At 40.7% G+C, this 23,329-nt stretch overlaps 2 protein-coding genes across 2 annotated transcripts; one reads left to right on the forward strand and one right to left on the reverse strand.

The window, feature by feature from the left end:
* Positions 1 to 529: 529 nt before the first annotated feature.
* LOC139194844 (uncharacterized) lies at positions 530 to 2,152 on the forward strand. The gene is made up of 6 exons (XM_070819764.1): positions 530 to 596; positions 731 to 942; positions 1,040 to 1,258; positions 1,327 to 1,419; positions 1,533 to 1,634; positions 1,784 to 2,152. The coding sequence occupies exons 1-6, from the start codon at positions 530 to 532 to the stop codon at positions 2,150 to 2,152; spliced, it is 1,062 nt and encodes a 353-aa protein (XP_070675865.1).
* Positions 2,153 to 10,919: 8,767 nt separating this feature from the next.
* Positions 10,920 to 11,381, reverse strand: LOC139194845 (lecithin-cholesterol acyltransferase-like 1). Its single transcript, XM_070819765.1, has one exon. It carries the CDS (start codon positions 11,379 to 11,381, stop codon positions 10,920 to 10,922), a length of 462 nt encoding a protein of 153 aa, XP_070675866.1.
* Positions 11,382 to 23,329: the final 11,948 nt, after the last annotated feature.

Here is a 23,329-nt window from a genome sequence, read left to right on the forward strand (position 1 = left end):
GCAACTACTTATTATTTCGACGCCACATTTTACGCGTCGGTTTAAACCGACGCAATTACTTATTATTTCGACGCAAGCATTTATTAATTCGATGCCTCGGTTCATTCGCACATCCAATTCCGAGGCCACTGCAATTACTGTGTGTCAGAATAACGTCGGTTCAAACCGACGCAATTGTCTTCTATTTCGACGCTATCCAAATCTGTCAGACTAGCGTCGGTTTAAAGCGACGCAATACGACCTTATTTCGACGCAATACGCAAATCTGTCAGACTAGCGTCGGTTTAAAGCGACGCAATACGACCCTATTTCGACGCCAATATCGTTGCAGTCAAAACTGTGTCAGATGTTGTGTCGGTTTGAAGCGATGTAAGGTTTGTATATTTCGACGCTAATTTTTTTTAGCATATTTAAGCTTGTACGACCTATTTCATTTGCTCTCTCTCATTTCAGTCCGCTCACTCCCTCATTTCACTCCCTCTCCTTCCCCATCTTCTTTAATCCGCATTTCTTCCATATTATTAACGCTATGGATGGTAGTAGTGATCATGAACGCTATGAGGAACTTCATGTGGAAGGGGAGGAGGTCGAAGCTGGTTATTTTTCTATTTTTTTATTATTGTCGTTTTTTTTTTGGCTGTTTAATCTTCTACTATTCTTATAAACTGAAAATTTACATTTGTTTCCTACTTTTTTGGTGTGTTTTAATCGTGGTTTTTGTATGAACAAGGAACATCTCAACGGAGGCGAGGACCCTTAGTTCCAAAATGGACGAAACAGCTTTGTTCGTTTGATATGTCCGGAAAATGCATTAGTGATAATTCTAGTGCATTTTCAAAATATGTGGCATCGGAGGTTAGAGACCACATAAATCTCCCATTGGCGAAGCATTGGCGTAAGATTAAGGATGTAGATAAGGAAGCTTTCTGGAATAGAATTAAGGTAGAGATATTTTTATTTTTATTAGAATATAAAAGAATAATTCAATGATTGTTATAATATTTGACTTGGTTGATTTTTTATTTTTTTATGGATGTAGGGAAATATTGTTTTTGAAGATGCAGATATACCAAAAATGCCTTTGATCCGGTTTATGACGCTTAAGGTTGCTGAGCATGCACATAAAGAGTTTAGAAATAAGTTAAAAAAAAAGTATTATACCGAGAGAGCAGCAGAGGAGCGTCGCGAGCCTCCTCCTGATGTGAATCCTACCCAGTGGGGTAATTTGTTGGCATACTGGAGTATAGATAAAACAAAGGTAATCGATGTAGTTTATTTCATTATAATTATAAATTTATGTAATAATTTTTTTATTATTATTTTCAGGAGGTTGCTGAAAAAAACAAGATTAATCGGCAAAGGAAAACAATGAACCATACTACTGGTACAAAATCTTTTGCAAGAAAGCGGCAAGAATATGTATGGATTTTACAATTTGAAGAAATGTTATTTAAAATATTCTACAGTTATAAATTTTAATTTTAATGACGTTTGCCTAAAATTGTTTGTGTGAAATTTTATTTTTTGTAAAGCGGAAGAAGCATGGGAAAGAAGTCGATCCTGTAACCTTTTTTCGTGAATGTCATACACGAAAAAATGAAACTAGGATTGATGAAGCATCGGAGCGTACAAGGGTAATTTATTTTACTGTGTTAGTATTTCTGTTTTACGATTGAATTTTTATTATCTATAGCTTATTTTACTGTTTTATAAACTTTTATTATCTATGGCTTATTTTTCTGTTTTACAAATGAATTTTTATTTTTAAAAATTGTAATGCAAGGCAACAATGGAGACCAATCTGCAAACTTTGATTCAGTCGGGGCAAGAGGATAATGAAGATCTTAGGACCCAAGTGTATGTTGATACAATGGGTCCTGAGAGGTATAATAGAGTCAGAGGATACGGTCATGGTGTGACTCCTGATATGGTGTCCTATGCGTCTTCTTCGTCTTCTACATCAACTTCCTCCAAGAGGTCATCTAACAGTGCAATGGCATTGCTGATGACTCAAAATAATGAGTTGAAATTGAGGGACGAAAATAACAATAAACGGATTTCGGACCTAGAGAACAAGCAAAGTCGGATGTTTGCGTGGCTTTTCCAGAGATTTCAGCCACAACCACAACCATCGTATAGCCCGGGAACCTAGCAGTCAGGCCAGAGTCAGCCTCATCCTCAACAGTCGGGTCAAAGTCAGCCACCCCCTGCATATCCGTATGCTGGCCATAATCAGCAACCTCCGTATCCTATGTATCCGATGCCTATGCAGCCCACGACATACATGCAGCAGCCGCCTATGCCATACATGCAGCAGCCTCCCATGCCTTACATGCAGGAGCCGCCTTATCAAGTGCCAGTATATCGACCCGAGATGGCTGCTCATTGTCCTGAATTTCCAGTTGGGGGGTTTGCTGAAATGCTTGCGGGTGTTGGATCTGATGTGGACTTGTCGAGGATGTTGGCATCAAATATAGGACCTCAAGGACGAGAAGGATCTGTGCCACGTTCAGGCGCATATTCGGTTCAGTAATTTAGTTGGTTCTTTTTCTTGTCGGTTAAATATGACACTTTAATCGTTCTATCTTTTTTGTTTTTTTATGTTATGTTTGTAATGTCGGATTTAGTAGTTGTTGTGACGGACGAGTTTTTATATATTAAGTGGAACGTTAGATGTACAATATTTGTGTATTTTGGCACTATTTTAATTGTTAATTATTTTCATTAATGTATGTACGATATTTGTGTATTTTGGCATTATTTTAATTGTTAATTATTTTTATTAATGTTTATTTTGGCCTCGGAATTTATTAATATAATTATATAAATTTTTTGTGTTACAAAGAATCGAAGACGAATGCAGTTTGTGGGGTTTTTTTTATTATTATTAACAAAGGTGGTGTCGGTTAAGACCGTTATTAGTTTGTATATTTTATTAATTTAATTGTTATTTGACGTCGGTTTATGGGATATTAAATTGATTTAATATTATTTCAGTGTCGTTTAAAAGCAACAGTAGGATGGATATTTTACAATTAAATTGCTAATGAACGTCGCCTTGAAGCGACGTAACGTGGACGTGTACGTCGCTATAAAGCGACGTGAATGTTAGTGTCGCTTTAAAGCGATGCTGTTTAGTGGCGGTTTAAGCTACGAAACCGACGCTAAAGCCCTTTCGTGACGCTAGCAATAGTGTCGCTTTGAAAATGCGACATTACATTGTTTTATGTCGGATTTTTTCCAAAATTGCGACAGAAATGGGATTTCTCGTCGGTTTTTGCTCCGACGGTGATAGCATATATTGTAGTAGTGATTGTAGGAGATATTGGCGCTCACAGTTTAGTGTCTAGTCTTTTCATTTCCAAAAACCCCTACACTTTTCTCGTATATCGTCATTTCATTCAACATGGGTCTTGGCGCTCACAATCCAATCATCGCCTTCCCAAAAGAATGATATCTCATCTGAAATGAGTTCACTAAGGACGACGCTTCTTTTGTTGCCAGAATTCGAAGTCCATTGCCATCAACAAGGCTAAATCATGAAGCAAGGCAAAACTTCGTCCGTCAAGTTACATCTTTCTCTGAAATAACTCGTAAAACTTTATGAACAACATTCTTATCAACATGACATTTCATCAAGAGTTCCTGGTGGGCTGCATCCCTACAAAGATGACTAATTGGCCATATCAATTTGGATGCCCAAAAATATACCAATGCATTATACAACCGAGTGACTGCATGCTCATAAATTTCCGAATAATGCAACTGTTGAGGGTACTGCACAAATTCAAAATAAAGAACGAAGTTACCAGGAAAACAAATATTGCAGACTTCATTTTGGGTTGAGTCGCGGACAATGTCGCTTTCTTTAAGACGTTTTGCGGCTCTGCCCAAATTGTGCAAGTAGTCTAAAATACCACAACGTCCCCAGGATAAAATAGCCCAGAAAACACCTCTGTATAGACATTCCTTTGCACTGAAGAAGATCCAAAGCTTTCACCACTCTTATACTCAAAGTTCTTCTAGTTTTTCTCAGTTTGTTTTTACGTAGCAAAAAACCCTAGTATTTATACACAGTTGCAAGACTTTAACGTTGAAGTAGTTGAGCTGATCACGCCCAAGAAATCAAGCCATAAAACAAGGGAGTAAAACCACTTTGTTGAGAAAGAATAGGTCTCCAAAATCAAAATAAAATCTTGCAGTTTAAGAAAAGATTTTTTCCATAAAAATAGGAAACCAACGTTAATCAGAAAACTAACTCTAATAATTTTAAATAAACATTGTTGATGCACAAAACTGGAGGAGTCTTGGAACAACGTAAATCCGACCGTGAATCTGCAAGAAAGTAAAGAACACAAGATGTATCATGGTTCACCCCAATGTCTGGGCTACGTCCACACTGATGTTGATTGTATTTCTCTGTATGAATGTATGGATTACAAGTGTAAGGGGGAGTCCCCCAGAGAAAGAGAGAGTTTTGGGAGCGTTTCTCTGTGAGCTTTGTGGCTTGTATGTGAGGATGAGACTCCTTCGGATTGTGAGGGTGAGGAAGCCCTTTTATAGACTAAGGGCTCCTTCCCTTTTACATGAATCATGGGCTCAATGTTTGGAAGCCCAAGTAATGAGACCCAATATAATATGGTACCAACAAACATAAAATCCCAACAGCAACTAATTGCATATTTTCATGTCCCTTGAGAAATTCGCACCTTCAAAAAGTCCCAAGCATGGCTTTCTTGGAAAGATGAGGAATTCACATGAGTTCGCTTCTCACAAATTGCTTGACACATTTATTATATTTCTTCGTAAAGGAAACCTTCATGGGTGTGTATGATTAGAATCAAACAAACCATTACATTCCCTTTATTAGAAAAATCCAACGGCATTTGGCATATTTCATCAAATGCCAAACTTACGGAAATCGGCACATCTCCTTTCAATAAAAGGAACTCTTTCATGAACTGGTATGGATCCAGTACACCACTTTGGTGTTCATGTTATGCATTTAGCAACCTAGATATTAAGCTACTAATTGTACATTTTAAACTCGCAAGTGCACAAGATTAAATATATAGTATAGAAAGCAAGTACGAGATCATTCCCATGAGGATTGCTCTAATATGTGTCTAGGTTATGATTCCTAACAATTTGAATGAATTCTTTCACAAAATCTATCAAATATGCACAAAAATGATTTAACCAAATAGTTTGAGATGTCTTAAATTTAAAGGTATAAAAACACAATATAAAGAACGTAGGCAAATAAAAGTAATTGGCAATAAGGGTTTTGAAAACAATGCTTGAACGGTTCGGACTTTGGTTTCCATCTCTAATCTTTTTCGCCTAAGCAATCGATACACACGATGATACAAGACAATTTAGATGCTTAACATTTGTCAACGTAAAGGCATGGTATCTACTCTTTAAGTTATTGATTTTCCTAAACAACGAATTAGACATGGGTGTCTACTCTAACTCTTTTCATTCTCGAAGTATTTAGCATGGTATCTACTAAGTTGCACCTAGGAGAAGGCATAAAACAATGGAAATCGACAAACACACGAATCCTAGAACATGGTATCTATTCCGGTTATTTGTGATAATTAATTCCAAGAACCGTAACTAGTTCTCTTGTTACCCGGCATAGGTACAAGACTCGATCATTCAAATTTTCCTAAGTAACGAACTCAATTACAAAGCTATTATATGGTAATCAATCATAAAATAACTCAATAAGATTGGAATTAAAATAGGAATTAACCATTAAAGCATCAACAAATTGTCTTGTAACAGAAGTGTATCGAAAACACTCAAGAAACCATGATTAGGACTTCAACCAAGTCCCAACTATGGAATTTAGTTACTCATAATGTATATGGGCAGCAAAGACAAACAAAACAGAAAGTAAAAGGAGAAGAAAAAACTCTTCAATGATGAATTGCGGAATGGTGCCCCGGTCCATTCTCTTTCTCTCTTCTGTCGTGGCTCTCTTTGGTGGATGCTCTTTTTTTATTTTCTTCTAATTGTTTTTGCACACTGACCTGTTGCTGCGCTGAAGAGGGATAAACCCCCCCCCCCCCCCCCCCATTTTCATTTGTAACAGCCCAAGGCTTGAATAGCCTTCTTTTCTTCTTTCCTAATGAGCTTTGAAGTCTCATTATGTTCCCATTATATAAAAAATCCTTATTTATTTGCTTCCAGACTTTTTGGCTTCTTCTAACTGGTTAAAACTCCTAATAAATAGAAATTTTAACCCTCCTTTAATCTGCCACATTGATAACAATTGTAGAAAACTTTGACATTGATAACAAATGTCTATTTTTCATAGAAGTTTACGGTTCGTGAATATCATTTTTCTAGAGAGAGTTATGGCAGTTTTAGTACATGATCTTTAAACGGACCACATAATAATTGCAGCAACCACATGATAAAAATTATTATCACTGTGTCTTTCTGGAAACTAGAATCTCCATCCTTTCTACATAGGAAGCAATTTAATATAAACATGCATATAATGTAACAGCCAGACATGAAATTTGTATCATAGAATTTACATAATTGACACCAACACTGCCAATTCTATCTTAATCATCATCATCAATAATTTCCAAAACTCTTGTGTTGTTTTTTATACTATATACAACCTACAACACATCATCTAGCCCTTGATTAATCTTTCCATCGATATTTAAAAGATTTATGTCTTGGTTGCATCGATGATATGCACTGATGCTTTTTTCTTCAAGAATAGGGCTAGCCTGCTAGGCTCAACATAAAATGCAATGTCTTCTGTTGCCAATGTTTAAAGTCATACGTAGCTTTATGGGAATTTCTCATATTTTCTGATTGTTCGATAATTAAATAAACTTCTTGCTTTAGATTGTTGGAGCAATATTAGAAAATATGAAAATAACAATAAAATAAATTCTAATAATATTAAGAATAACCATAAAAATCACAAATCAAACATAAATATTCAAAGTAAGCAAACAGAGAAAGTAAGAAATACTGACAACTTTGGAGATTGAGATTTGCATAAATGCAATGTCCTAAAGATAAAATTTCGCCTTACTCTTGTGCTTGTACTTCGATAGGCGTCCGTCTTCCCAGGATTCAACAATCTATAATCCGAAGTCGAAGCACCTCATTCTTCGGACTCTGGCGAACTTCATATATTCCGTATTCTCAAGACACGACTTGGAATTTTGTTCTTCTTGTATCTCACGGTTGTACTAATTACTTGAGTTTATAACACCTTAGACACTGATTGACAAAGAGATGCAAACATAAATCTATTAGACAACACCATTTACTAGGGGATATATATGCACTGATCCCTCTACGAATAACCCTCTTCAATTTGAAAAGGTGCATGCCTCTTTGTATAAGATGGCACACCATTTGAATAACAGACACCGTTTGATACAAAGGGTTAAGAACTTTTCATTCAAATTTGCATGCATGTACGTGCAGGAGTGTTGCAGTTGGAAGAGGGAGAATGTCAATTTGCGAGTGCGACGAAGGGTGGAAATCTGTTATCACTAAGACCGACGTACCTGATCTGCCGGTAAGGCCTACTACAAATGTGGTGAAAGTTTGCACATGCGTCCAGGGCCGTTTCTGAGATTTTAGAGGCCATGTACGAAATTTATGAAATGGCTCCTCCGTAAGATAGTTTTAAAAAAGGTAGGACAATGTATTGATGCTAGAAAATAATCATTTAAATCAAAATAAAATTTAGCAGTCACTGATTGCAAGTTTAAAAATGTCATTAATAATAAGCAAAAAGAGCTACAAATATAACGTTCACTAAATAATAAAAAACAGTTCAATCTTAATTAAACAACCAAACAAGGAAAAAAAAACTTAAAAATTTCTAACTTTAAAGTTTCACTTGAATATATTGTTGCAGTCATATTTAGAATAGAAATGTGATTGTGCTAATCCTAGTAGATATGAAAATGTATCTTATATTCCTATTAGGAGTAGATTACCTATTAAATATTGTAATCCTAAAGGGAAAGGATTTCACCTATCCTTCTACTATAAATAAAGGCACAATGGGGTGAATCAAACACACATCACAATTGAATCACTCTCTCTTCTCCCTCAATATTGTCGGCTCTCTCTCTCTCTAAACCCTAGATCGTTCAATCAAATAGGCCTACAACACGTTATCAGCACGCTCTTGCCAGAAGCTAAGGGATTGACGCATCGTAGGAGGAGGCTATCATCCACCAAATTCAAAGGCTTATTCGTTTTCTGCTAATCAGGTATGCTTAAAATAAAAGAAGATATTTGAAACGTCCACGAAGCAAGAAAACATTCCCCATGATGCATAAACCCCTCTATGTTTATATTTTCCTTACGATATATATATTGTATATGTTTATATATTTGTCAATATATATATATATATATTTGTTTCATGCATCGTACAATTAAATTGTTATGTGAAATTTGTCAGTCAAATTATATAAAACAAATTAGAAGCAAATTTGGGTTTCCTAAAACCTAGGGGATTTTTGAAAAAAATAAAGGGAACTTGGACATGGTGAGCAACATACACCACACCACCGTGGCACTGTGTAAACAATCAGGCTGTGTGCCTGGTTTGGGTTCCTTCACCACGGGCCTGCAGCCCTGCCCACACTAGCGCCCGTAAGCTTTTATGCCTACATAAGCCTCGTTGTCGCCTCGACCCGCAGCCGCTCCCACCAGCCCAGTTGGCTGGGTTCTTTTTCCCACGGCCCACGTCAGCCAGCCCACGGGGTTAGGCTTTGTCCTCGTGCGCAACCTTGCAGCCCAGTTCTACTAGGCTTGCCCATGCCCCCTACCCCTTTGGGTCCAAAACTGAAACCCAGTTGCGGCTGAGATTTCTTCCATACCCGTAGGCTTTTGGGCCTGCTATTGTTTTTTTTTTCATTGAACCCGTGGCCTGTAGCCCCACTCCCGAGCTCTTTTGTTAACGGCACCTAGCCTAAATGTTTTTGGGGCTATATTTTCGATCAAATAATATTATTTTAATATTATTCTGCTTCTACAATCGACCATGTATGGCTCGATTTATTGAATTAATTAAAAATGGCTTGCAGTCTATTAATCTGATAATGAACCAAAATTATTGACCTGAAGATCACTTTTGGACATTAACGATTCAATAATTAAAAGTGACTTGCAGTGCATTAATCTGATAATGAATCTGTTGATGCACAAAATCGGATGATCTTGGAACAACGTAAATCCGACCGTGAATTTGTAAGAAATATAAATAACACAAGATGTATCGTGGTTCACCCCAAGGTTTGGGCTACGTCCACACTGATTGTATTTCTCTGATTGTATGTATGGATTACAAGGGTGAGGGGGAGTCCCCAGAGAAAGAGAGTGTTGTGGTATTTGTGAGGGTATTGCCCTCTGTTGGATTCATTTTGTCCCATTTGTGAGAGGGGAGGAGTCCCCTTTTATAGAATAAGGGGCTCCTCCTTTTACATAATCATATGGGCTGGGTAATGAGGCCCAATGTATCAAAGTCTGAGGCCCATTATGTGAGGTACCAACAGTAGTCCCCCAAGTCTTCAGTCAAGAGAGTCTTTTGGCTGGAGACTTCAAATCCAATCCATGTACGGGCCGAAGTGGCTGGATGTCTTGAACCAGTACTCAACCTAAGGCAATGCTCAACATAAAGCAATACTCGGCTAGAGGTATCACACGTTATGAGACTGCTCGGCTGGAGGCGATGCTCGTTGTGAGGTTGCTCGGCTAGAGGCTATGCTCGCGGCGAGGCGTTTTCTCGGCTGGAGGCGATGCTCGTTGCGAGGCGGCTCGGCTAGAGGCTATGCTCGCTATGAGGTGGCTCAGCTCGTGGTATTCCTCATTGCAAGTATCTACTTTATGTCGACATGCACTCAGTATGAGTTGATTCTCGACATGACTCGGGTCTTTTATATTGGGTCTATGTGTCGGATCCGCGGATCGGGTCCGCAACTCTGGTCTTTGAGTCGGGGCAATACGTAGGGTCATCGAGTTGGGTCCAGGCACATAGGTGTCCCAATAAGCGAATGTCTGAGCAAGTGGGTATTTGGTCAGACAAGAGATCACCACGAGCACGTGGCAGCAATAATGTTGATCAGTGGACCTAGTTGCTCAATAATTCCTGACAATAAATGACAATATAATCATGAGCGTACAATGAGTAAATATAGTAAATACGTAAAAGAAATATGGTAACAACAATTATTTAATATGTATATTTCTTATAAGTGTAAAACCTTGCCATGCGTATTATAGCATAGTTTTAGGTTATAAAAGTGGATTAGTTCTTTTGGATTTGAGCTGATAATTTCAACATAATTTAAAATGCATGGGTGTGGCAACCCACATCCACTTTCAGCATCTGTTGTAAACCTACCATCAGTTAGTGGAAAACATTCAAAAAATAAAATAAAGATATCATCATTGTTCCACCATCACACAATAACCAGTACCATTTGATAAATATTAAATAATAAAAAGATGTCATCATTGTTCCACCATCACATAAATATTAAATAATAAAAACAATTGAATTAGGTGAAGACTTATCTCTTTTTCACGTGTGAATCTGGTGGATCTGACCGACAAGGGCTATTCCCTTATCTTTTCTTTTTCAAAATTATCATGAGTGTGGAAAAAGACAGATGGGTATGGAAATGATGTTGTTGAAGACTTTCTTCCCCTCTGAGTCAAAAGATAAACAACATGCAAGGCCTGGCTCTTTCGGCCATTTTCTTCCCCGAGAGCTTGCTCTGATCGTCTAGGGTTCGAGACGAGGTAATTGTATTCAGGTGAGGCAAAGAGAATGCTATCAGCTTCTCGGATTTTCTGACGAAATGCTTCCACGACAGGTGGAGAAGTTTCCTTTCCCTTCATATCTGTGTTCAGCGGTGGCAGCTTCGGAGTTGGTAGGGAGCACGGGACCCAGTGGTGACACCATAGCTGTCAGTCCTTGAGACGGGGGTCAAGGTAGAGAAGTGACTCAGTGGAACCAAAGTGAGGGACCCTAGTCTGGACCCAGGGGCATTGTGGTAATCATCCGAAACTGCGTCGTAATAAAGCGTCATTAGCTGAGCAAAACAGCTGGTGAACGGAGCGATGAGGACGGTCGGGTCGAACCACAGCCTGAACCAACCATCATTCTTCTTCTGAAACGGGTACCAACGGTTGCATAACAGACCGGAGGGCTTGTAGTCGGTGGTTAACCGGGCTTTCAGCTGGTTCCCGCCATTCCCAGGTATTAAGATCAAAGGGTGGAAGTTGGTAGCTCCTGCCTGACACTTGTACAACATCAAAACCATTGATGAGAACACCAGCAACAGTTTCAATCCTAGTGGTGGCTTCATGATTTGGTTCTCTGATATGATGTTTTGGATTTGGCTGTCATCTTTGTTCGGGACCTTGGGTTATAGATAATGTGCAAATATCTTGCTCTGCTACAAGTTTGTGGTTGAGAATGGGATACGTACTCCATGGTTCTTGAGTTTCTGCAGATTTTGCAGTATTGATTTTGCAGATTTCACAGATTCACGGTGGAGGTGAAAAAATGAAAGAGAACCGACACAACTTTTCGTATCGTTTCCCACAGACGGCGCCAAATGTTGATGCACAAAATCAGCGAGGACTTTGGTACAACAGAAAGTGTCAGGTTTGTGACCTTCGCTTGGTTGCTTCGATCACTAGTGAAGATAAGTACGTAAATGAATAGGGACAGGGAAGCAAACACAAGATGTACGTGGTTCACCCAGATCAGCTACGTCCACGGAGTAGAGGAGTTCTCATTAATTGTGAAGGGTTTACATAAATACATAGGTTCAAGCTCTCATTTTGTGAGTTCTAGTGAATAGTTTAGTACAAAATGACATTAGAGATTATTGTGGGAGAATGATCCCTATTTATAGAAGAGAGTTTCTAGTTTTGTTCTAACATTGACACGTGTCGTGTTGTGATTGGCTTCTGATGTTGACACGTGTCGAGCTGTGATTGGCTTTTGATATCGACACGTGTCGCATTGTGATTGGCCTCCTGGTTGAAGGGAAGCTCTTCTGGGTCCTTGACGGTATAACGTTGACCGGTGCTCAGTAGTTTCGGGATTGGTCAAGTATGGTACAAACAGTGCTCCCCTAAGTTCCCGAGTGAGGGAAGCTCCTCGGTTGGGGACTTACAAGATCCAAGCCATTGAGTAATCACGAAACTTCTAAGTACTGAAGTGTGGTATCATTTTCACGTGCCTTATCTGTCTCATATGTAGATGTGGCATCTTCTCTGGAAGTACTTTTCCTCCATCCATGGGTGGTATCTTTAACCGATGAAGATGCACAAGGTAATGTATCAATTTCACTTGAAGCTAACTTGTAGTTTCAGGCTTGGTCAAGTGCGATACAAACCCTATAGTAGGAATCCCCCAAGTCGCTGAGCTAGGAGATCTGCCGAAAGAGGTGACAGACAAGGTAAGCAGTCAAACTTCCAAGCAAGCAACCCAGGATCGGAGGTTCGACTTCGGCTTCCGGTTGATTGTTCTCCTTCTCCTTGTCTCTCATTCAGCTGCCAGGATAAGGAGAAGCAAATAGAGAAGATATGATATGAGATACTTTTGCTTTTGAAGAAGTAACTTTCCACAAGCTTATTCTTGAACTGTGCTGGAGGGTTTTCTGGTTCCCTTCAGAGTATAAGGCCGACTCAAGAATTTGAGGGTCAAAACAAGTCCATTAAATCTAGAGTACGTTCGACCTTGATGATATGTGATACTTTTGCTGTTGATGGAATAATGAATGTGGTATGGAAATGTGTCGTGCTGTAGTGATCTGTTTCAGCTCACCGTTGAACCTTCTGCTTCAATCTTTTGCATGGCAGAAGTGGTGTGCAACCTTTGCATTTAAATGGTCATTCAGAACATTCCTTCATAGTGACTCATCCACGCTTATCAGCTTCAGTGTAAAGAGCCAATATCTGATCAACTGTCATGAGGTATGTGCCGGTGGAATTCATGACCTTGACAGCAGTTGAGGATGAGTTCTCGAGAGCAATGCGTAGTAAGCAACCAGGCAAAGGTCTCAGGCAGTCAGTTCCAGATTGGAGGTTTGATTTCAGGTTCCGACTGACTGCTCTCTTTCTCTTTGTCCTGCAGGTGTGGACAAGGACGAAGACAATGACAGGGATAAAGCATGATATGGGATACTCTTGCTTTCGACCCTGATGATATGAGATACTCTTGTTCTTGGTGTGGCTTATTTGCTGAGGTATTATCGGGGGGAAATAAAGCTGAGTATTTCGAGAGGTTATGTTGAGGGTGCATTCTCGAATGCGAGAAAGGGTTGAGCATTTTTGTAGGTTTGCCTGTCCATTGAGGAGGGAGGTCGATGTATATAGGGATTTCCCAATAACAAGTAGTAATGCTATTCCTTTACCCTTCTTGGTCACAGCAATGTAGTGGGAGCTGCCAGCTTCACGTGTTTTAAATTTGTCAGAGCATTTTGAAAAAGTGGTATGTGGTATCTGGAAAGCTGATGTTACATGTGAAGATTACAGACAAGCTTTATCTAAGGAAATCTGGCTCTCGAAGTTCTGAGAGCTGTGCCTCTTTGGTTTTCGAACAAGCAATCCCGTCGGGGATCTGGCTCTCGAGATTCGGAAAGCGGTGCCGCTTCGGTTTTTGAGAAAGTAATTATGTTGAGAGTATTTTCTCGAATGTGAGTAAAGGTTGGACGTTCTTGCTAGCCTGTCTTGCCACGGAACACGGAGGTCGACACACATAGGGACTTTTCAATTGTCAAGCAGTGGTGCTGTTCCTTTACCCTTGTGGGTAATAGTAGGGTAGCTGGAACTTCAAAATTCTCGTGCCTAAACTTTGTCAGAGATCTTTGGCAAAGTTATATGCGGTACCCGAGGAGTTGATGGTGCGTGTGGAGAGTGGTGATTGAACAGTAAGATTCACGTGCTTTCTACTTCACTAGAAATCTTCGACAGATTGCTCGTAATTTCTGCAAAGCTGAGTGTGCATGTGACAGGTGCTGACGAGGCTGAAAAAGCAGGTGCTTCTTCGATTTCTGAGATCGGCCCTCGTGGTCTTTGAGCAGCTCAGCTTTCAAGAAAGCAAACGCCTTTTCGATTCCTGAAGCTCCGTCAAGTGCAGATTTTTATAGAGGTTGGCATTAAGTTCCACAGCACACTTGAATCTCCACCAGTAGAAGCTCCCTTCTTGCACTTCTAAGATCTTGATTTGTCTGACCTCTTCCCTCTTCAACACCTTTGAAAATGTCTGGCCCCTCCGACCGTCGTTTTGACTTGAACCTTGGAGAAGAGACAGCCACGCCTTCTCCAGACAACATATGGCGATCATCTTTCATATCCCCTACTGGTCCTCTTACCGTTGGGGATTCTGTGATGAAGAATGATATGACCGTTGCGGTGGTGGCCAGGAACCTTCTCACTCCCAAAGATAACAGATTACTTTCCAAACGGTCTGATGAGTTGGCTGTTAAGGATTCTCTGGCTCTTAGTGTTCAGTGTGCAGGTTCTGTGTCTAATATGGCCCAACGCCTATTTGCTAGAACCCGCCAAGTTGAATCATTGGCTGCTGAAGTGATGAGTCTCAAACAGGAGATTAGAGGGCTCAAGCATGAGAATAAACAGTTGCACCGGCTCGCACATGACTATGCTACAAACATGAAGAGGAAGCTTGACCAGATGAAGGAATCTGATGGTCAGGTTTTACTTGATCATCAGCGGTTTGTGGGTTTGTTCCAAAGGTATTTATTGCCGTCGTCTTCTGGGGCTGTACCGCGTAATGAAGCTCCAAATGATCAACCTCCGATGCCTCCTCCTTCTGGGTACTGAGGCTCCGGATAACCACCCTCCGGTGCTTTCTCTTTCTGGGGCTCTACCGACTGCTGAGACTTCCCCTGAGCAACCTTTGTGAAGGCTCCCTCTTGTTTGTTTATTTTGATTCATGTATATGTACATATTTGTAACTTATCGGAAATATCAATAAACAAGATTTGCTTCATTTCAACGTATTGTGTTAAATACACCAAGGCCTTCTTCACTAAGTTCTTTGAATTTTTCCTTTTGTTGAAGCTTGTATGTTGAAACTTTGTGAGTGAAGCATGTAGGTTGAGGTAGTGCTCCCTTAATTTCCCGAGTGATGAAAACTTCTCGTTTGGAGACTTGAAAAATCCAAGTCACTAAGTGGTCGTGAGACTTCCGAGTATCAAGGTGCAGTAGCATATGGTAGGAGTCTCCCAAGTCTCTGGTCGAGGGAGTTGACGAATGAGGCATTTCCTTTCTAAGTGGTAGCCCAAAACTCCTTCTTCATATATATTTGTTATGAAAGTTGTTAGGCCCAAAGAAGAGGAGGCCTAGGCAATTTTTTATTTTATTTTTTTTTATTTTTTTTGAATTTTCAAATTTCCGGATTTTTGAATTTTCGAATTTCCGAAAAAATAAAAAATAAAAATAATATATATATATATATATATATATATATATATATATTTAAAAGCTTTGTAGGTGAAGCTTTGGTGTTGAAGCTTTATAGGTGAAACTTTGAGGTTGAAGCTTTGTTGGGCATCATGAATTGATTTTGCTTCACACTATCTTGATGAAGAGTGTGTGAAGCTTTTATATGTTTTGGTGTTGAAATTTTGTATTGTAGGTGAAGCTTTGGGGTTGAAGCTTGATAGGTGAAGCTTTGGGGTTGAAGCTTGATAGGTGAAGCTTTGGTGTTGAAGCTTTATAGGTGAAGCTTTGGTGTTGAAGCTTTATAGGTGAAGCTTTGGTGTTGAAGGGTTGAAGCGTTATAGGTGAAGCTTTTGGTGTTAAAGCTTTATAGGTGAAGATTTGGGGTTGAAGCTTTATAAGTGAAGCTTTTGTTGGCACCATAAATTAATTTTGCTTCACACTATCTTGATGAAGATAGTGCGAAGCTTTTGAGATTGATATTTGTCCTCCATTGATGAAGCTTTTGTTGGCACCATAAATTGATCTTGCTTTACACTATCTTGATGAAGATAGTGCGAAGCTTTTGAGATTGATATTTGTCCTCCATTGATGAAGCTTTTGTTGGCACCATAAATTGATCTTGCTTTACACTATCTTGATGAAGATAGTGCGAAGCTTTTGAGATTGATATTTGTCCTCCATTGATGAAGCTTTTGTTGGCACCATAAATTGATTTTGCTTCACACTATCTTGATGAAGATAGTGCGAAGCTTTTGATATTGATATTTGTCCTCCATTGATGAAGCTTTTGTTGGCACCATAAATTGATTTTGCTTCACACTATCTTGATGAAGATAGTGCAAAGCTTTTGAGATTGATATTTGTCCTCCATTGATGAAGCTTTTGTTGGCACCATAAATTGATTTTACTTCACACTATCTTGATGAAGATAGTGCGAAGCCTTTGAGATTGATATTTGTCCTCCATTGATGAAGCTTTTGTTGGCACCATAAATTGATTTTGCTTCACACTATCTTGATGAAGATAGTGTAAAACTTTTGAGATTGATATTTGTCCTCCATTGATGAAGCTTTTGTTGGCACCATAAATTGATTTTGCTTCACACTATCTTGATGAAGATAGTGCAAAGCTTTTGAGATTGATATTTGTCCTCCATTGATGAAGCTTTTGTTGGCACCATAAATTGATTTTACTTCACACTATCTTGATGAAGATAGTGCGAAGCCTTTGAGATTGATATTTGTCCTCCATTGATGAAGCTTTTGTTGGCACCATAAATTGATTTTGCTTCACACTATCTTGATGAAGATAGTGCAAAGCTTTTGAGATTGATATTTTTTTGTCCTTCGTTGATGAAGCTTTTGTTGGCACCATAAATTGATTTTGCTTCACACTATCTTGATGAAGATAGTGCGAAGCTTTTGAGGATTGTAGTTGTGTTCCATTGATGAAGCTTTGTTGAATTTCCCAATTTCCAATTTCCTCTTTTTTTTTTTTTTTTTTTTTTTTTGGAAAACTAGAAATTTGAAAATGTGGGAGAGACAACGTATACAAATTTTGCTTCCATACTGTTAAGTGAGAGATTGTGATGCAAGCCACATTTTGTAGTAGTCGAAGGTTTGGATGAACCATATAAATTGAATTTGCTTCGAACAGTCTTGATCAAGAGCGTGTGAAGCTTTCTATGAGTTGTAGTGTTTGCATTGTTACAGAGAAGAAATGTCTGAAGCAGATGCAAGAGGGCTGAAGAGCTTGATCTTCGTATACCATGCACTGAAGCCATTGTTGGCTTGCAATAAGACTTTGTTGGTGACTATAGCTCTTGTTAGGCATAAGTGCTCCCCTAGTTGAGTTGTAAAGCTTGATGGTTTTTAATTATTTGTGAATGCTAGGAGTTCACATGTACAAGTTGTACCACTCGTCTTCTGGTTAGTGGAATGAATGGTGGGTTGCTTTCATCACTTGGTTGGTGGTACGAATGTGAATTCCTTAATCACCTTTCATCACATTTCATCACCTGGTTGGTGACATGAAGGAGAGTACGCGTTGTACATTTCATCACCTGGTTGGTGGCATGAAGGAAAGTACGCGTTGTACATTTCATCACATGGTTGGTGGCATGAAGATGAGTTCTTTCTTCACCTGATTGGTGAAAAGGGTGGCAAGTTTCCAAATAATATTAGAGTACGGGTTGTACATTTCATCACCTAGTTGGTGGTACGAAGGTGAGTTCCTTCATCATCTAGTTGGTGAGAATAAGGGCAAGGTGTCGAGGCACATTGTGGCAAATGTCGAATGACACAAAGTGTGTTGAACCCTTTCGAAGCACAGTTGGCTTATGTATGGATGTGTTGGAATGTATGATGTTTATGCATGAATGTGTTGGAATGTATGATGTTTATGTATGAATGTATTGGAATGTATGATGTTTATGTATGAATGTGTTGGAATGTATGATGTTTATGTATGAATGTGTTGGAATGTATGATGTTTATGTATGAATGTGTTGGAATGTATGATGTAGATCCTTTGTATAGTCTTGTTGACACATACTTAGATTTTGTTTTGTATTGGAAACATTTGCGTTGAAGCTTCAACACTTGAGTGTTTCATTGCTCAGAATGTAAAAGAGTTTAGGGCCGAGTTGGCTAAATCACCTCTTTATTGAATTCATACCAAATGGTCTTTGTTACATAGAATGCCACACGGCTGTAGCTTAACACTTGTACAATGTACTTCAAGTGGTCAGCATTCCATGGATGGCCAAGGGTCTTGCCGTCGGAGTTTCTGAGCTTGTAGGAGCCAGGGCGGCTAATGCCGACGACCTTGAACGGTCCGTCCCAGTTAGGACTGAGTGTTCATTCACTCGGGACCCTATCACAGAGTAATCTTTTCTTCAGTACCCAGTCTCCCACTTTGAAAGAGCGAGGTTTGACCCTTGAGTCGTAGTAGTTGGAAATGCGCTGCTTGTAGGCGACATTTCTCAGGTGAGCCTGATTTCTGTGTTCCTCGACTAGATCCAGGTTGAGGGTGAGTTGTTTGTCGTTCTCACTCTGCATGTAATTCTGGATTCGGTATGTTGCTTGCTCAAGCTCAACCGGGACAACTGTTTCTGTACCAAAAGCAAGTGAGAATGGAGTTTCTCCTGTGGAAGTCCGATATGAAGTGCGGTATGACCAAAGAACTTGGGGTACGAATTCTGGCCAACAACCTTTAGCTTTGTCCAAGCTAGTTTTCAGAGTGCGCTTGATTATTTTGTTAACGGCCTCGATTTGTCCATTAGACTGGGGATGGGCTGGAGAGGCAAAACATAAGTTGACGTTGAACTTAGAGCAGAACATCTTGAACTTCTTGTTGTCGAACTGCCGCCCATTGTCCGTGACTATCGCATTGGGAATGTCGAATCTACAGATGATGTTCTTCCATATGAAGTCTTCTATTTTTCCCTCAGTAATGGTTGCCAAGGGTTCTACTTCAGCCCACTTTGTGAAGTAGTCAACTGCAACGATTGCATAGCGGACCTTGCCCTTCCCTGCAGGCATTGGGCCGATCAAATCAAGTCCCCATTGGGCGAAGGGCCAAGGGCTGATCATAGGAGTGAGCGGCTCGGGAGGGGAGTGAGGGATATTTGTGTAGCGTTGACACTTATCACATGAGCGAGATATTCTGATGGCATCTTGGTGGAGTGTTGGCCAATAGTATCCTTGGCGAAAAGTCTTGTGTGCTAGGGATCGAGACCCAGCATGATCTCCGTAGACTCCTTCATGTATTTCCCGAAGGACAATTTCTGCCTCCGCAGGTGTAAGGCATCTTAGGTAGGGCAGGGTAAAACCACGCTTGTAGAGTTGGTCATTAATGATCAGGTAGTGAGCAGACTTGTATCGAATCTGCTTAGCTTAGACTTTGTCATTTGGAAGGGTGCCATGGGCAAGGAATTTATAAATTGGGGTGATCAAACTATCTCCTTATTGTAAATTGCACACTTCCGCGACCATGGTGCTTGGTGCTGCCAACAATTCGACATGAATTTTTCTCCCAATCTTGTCTTCCACTGCCGAGGCGAGGCGGGCCAAAGCGTCTGTATGACTGTTTACCGCTCGAGGAACTTAGGTGATCTGGTAGTGGAAGTGCTTGAGCAAAAGTCATGTTTGCGCAAGATATGCTGCCATGGAGCTATCCTTAGCATCAAAGTTGTTCGTGACTTGGTTGACCACTAATTGGGAGTCACTGAAGATATCAATTTGTTTAACTCCAAGATGCTTGGCCAAACGTAAGCCTGCTAGAAGGGCTTCGTATTCAGCCTCGTTGTTCGATGCCTTGAATTTAGAACGAAGAGCGTATTCTATCGCCATTTTGTCAGGGGTAGTGAGGACTAATCCTGCTCCGCAGCCCTGTTGGTTGGATGAGCCATCAACATACAGACTCCATGCTGGGGTTGTTGATTCTATCTTCTAAGCTTCCGATGGTAATGAAGCTATTGCTTCAGGTGTAGAAGCAATGTCAACAGGATATGTGAAGTCGGCGATGAAATCTGCTACTGCTTGACCCTTTTCGGCTGGTTTTGGTTGGTAGGAGATGTCAAAATCACCCAATGCTATCGCCCATTTGATCATTCGCCCAGACGTGTCAGGACTCTGAAGTATCTGTCGAAGAGGGTGATTGGTAAGCACGATGATGACGTGTGCTTGGAAATAAGGGCTAAGTTTTTGAGCAGATATGACCAATTCTAGAGCTAATTTCTCAATGTTGGAGTATCGTGTCTCCGCATCTTGTAGGGCCTTGCTAGCATAGTAGACGGGCCGTTCGACACCACTGTCATTTCGAATAAGAACAGAACTGACTGCTGAAGCCGAAACCGATAAATAGATAATGAGAGTGTCACCAACTTCTGGTTTGGAGAGCAGAGGGGCTTTACTCATGTACTCTTTGAGGTTCCTGAATGCCTTGGCACATTTCTATGTCTATGTAATGTACTTCTTATTCCCCTTGAGTGCTTTGAAGAAATGAGCACATATGTCTGTGGCCTTAGAGATGAATCTGGTTAAGGCTGCCACCTTGCCAGTAAGGCTTTGGATGTCTTTTGAAGTTACTGGCTCTTTAATGTCGAGGATTGCTTTGATCTTTTCGTGGTTAGCTTCAATGCCTTGTTGGCTAATCATGAAGCCTAAGAATTTACCAGAGCCCACGCCGAAGGCACATTTGTTGGGGTTCAACCTCATTCGATACCTCTTTAGAATGGTGAAAGTTTCAGATAGGTTGGTGATGTGTTGGTCAGCATGTTTGCTCTTGACTAACATATCATCAACGTAAACTTCCATGCTCTTCCCAATCTGTTCGGCGAACATTGAATTGACCAGTCTCTGATAAGTTGCTCCTGCATTCTTTAGACCGAAGGGCATGACTTTGTAGCAATATAGTCCCCTGTCAGTAGTGAAGGCTGTGTGTTCTTGGTCTGAGGGGTTCATGAGGATTTGGTTGTATCCTGAATAAGCGTCCATGAAGCTCAAGAGCTCACACCCTGCCGTAGAGTCTATAAGTCTATCAATGAGAGGAAGGGGGAAACTATCCTTCGGGCATCCTTTGTTTAGGTCGGTGTAGTCGACACACATTCTCCACAAGACCTTTTGAAGTAGGAGACTTTCCTTGGTCGGATTTTTCTTAACAAGGACAACATTTGCTACCCATGTTGGGTAATTGACTTCACGGACGAAGCCTATGTCCTTGAGTTTTTCAACTTCTGCTTTCATCGCCTCGTATTGTTCAACATCATAAGATCTTCGCTTCTGTTTTACTGGTTTGGTCTTGGGATCAATACTCAAGTGGTGACACATGATATCGGGAGATATGCCCGGCATATCTTTATATGACCAAGCGAAGACCTTGGCGTTCTCTTGCAAAAAGGAGATCAGCGACAACCGAATGGGTGGTGACAAAGTGGTGCCAATCTTCACCATGCGATCTGGATGGTCTTTGGAGATAGAGACATTCTCTAACTCTTCAGCGGGTTGTGCTTGCTGGGTGAATGAGTCATCTCGAGGGTCGTCGGGTTGACTGTTGCCATCATAAAGATCCGAGTTGGCTTCATCTGGACTGGTCTTTACTACCTGGTTATGTATAGAGAGGGTCTCCTTGGGGACAGGCAGGTGTTGTTGCTTAACTGAAGTGTTGTAACATGATCGAGCACTAAGTTGATCTCCCCTGATGTATCCATTGCCGAAAGGGGTTGGAAACTTCATCAACAACATATGTGTGGATACCATGGCCTTGAGATCATTGATGCCTGTGCGCCCAAAGATGACATTGTATGCCGTCGGGCAATTGACCACTACGAAGTTAGTGGTAATAGGAGCTGTGTAGGGGCCTGTACCAATGGTGAAGGGTAAGTGTATTCTCCCTAAAGGTTGCACGATATCGCCAGAGAAGCTTATCAGAGGAGAAATCGAGCTATCGAGCAAGTGTTCAGCTACATTAAGTGCCTTGAAAGCTTCAGCAAACATGATATTGACTGGAGCACCTGTGTCTATCAGGATTCGTTTCACATCAAAATTTGCTATGTGAGCCTCCACGATCAGCGGATCGTTGTGAGGGTAGATGATACCTCTTTCTTCCTTAGGGTAGAAACATATTGGATCCCAGTTAGGTTTTTGATACTTGCCTCCCCTGATGTCTTCCACGTGAAACACTTGATGGCCATGTCTCAAAGTTCGTTCACTATTTTTCATGGCCCTATTGGAAGATTCAGACATGGGTGTGCCGCCGCTTATGGAGTATATCACATTCACCTGGCGTTGGTTACGGTTATCCCTTGGAGGGTGAAGGAGGAACTGATCAATTTTTCCTTCACGTGCCAAAGCTTCGATATGATCACGGAGAATGATGCATTTCTCGCCGTTATGGCCATTATACTCGTGGTAGCAGCAAAACACGCTCGTGTTCTTCGTGGACTTGTAATCTGGCTGCCTTGGCTTTGTCTTTGGTATCAGGTAAGTTATACTGGGGTAGATGGCCACGCATGTAGCGTTCAAAGGTGTGTATGTCTCATACCTCGGGGTAGGGCCTGTCTTGACACGCGATTGGCCCAATGCGTTGACTGCCTGGGGATGGGTGTTATTGTGACGATATACTGAGTTATCGCGATAGTGCCCCTTATTCTTTTTATTAAAATGAGATTGGTGAGGATGGAAATCTTTCCTTTTACCTTGGGATTGATATGTCTGCTGACTTGGCGAAGCATTAAATGAGGCTGGGGGGTGTGCTGCTACCGTTTGGAAGGTTGAGGTCTTTTCATTCGGTTGGATTTGGCCTCCACTTCCTACTTGCTGATAAGGGGTGACTGTAGGAGGTTTCCCTTGATATGTCCTTACCTCGGCAGAGTCATGGTTGTAAGCTTGTGCCATCACCTTAGAGTAAGTCTTCCAAGTGTTGGCATTGATCATGTACTTGAAGAAACAGTCACGTAAGCCTGCCGTGAAGGCCTTGAGGGCGGTCTTGTCATCTGCCTCAGCGCAGCGGGAATACTCATGGCTGAAACGGCCAGCATACTTTCGTAATGACTCGTCCGGCTTCTGGCGAATAGTGTACAAGTTATCTGCGAAATGCAAGCGATCGGTCTGGAAGATGTGTTGAGAGACAAACAACTTCCTCAACTCTTCAAATGAGTCTACTGTCTCGGGTGGAAGATGGCAATACCAGTTTAAAGCTCCACCAGAGAGGGTGGAGGGGAAGAGAAGGCACCGTTCTTCATCGGTGTGTCTCTAGTATACCATGGTGGACTCAAAGAGGTTAAGGTGTTCAATCGGGTCTTCCCTTCCAGTATAGAGTTGTAAGTCAAGCT

Source organism: Malus domestica, chromosome 03 (genome assembly GCF_042453785.1).
Source record: "Malus domestica chromosome 03, GDT2T_hap1".
NCBI classification, from domain to species: domain Eukaryota; kingdom Viridiplantae; phylum Streptophyta; class Magnoliopsida; order Rosales; family Rosaceae; genus Malus; species Malus domestica.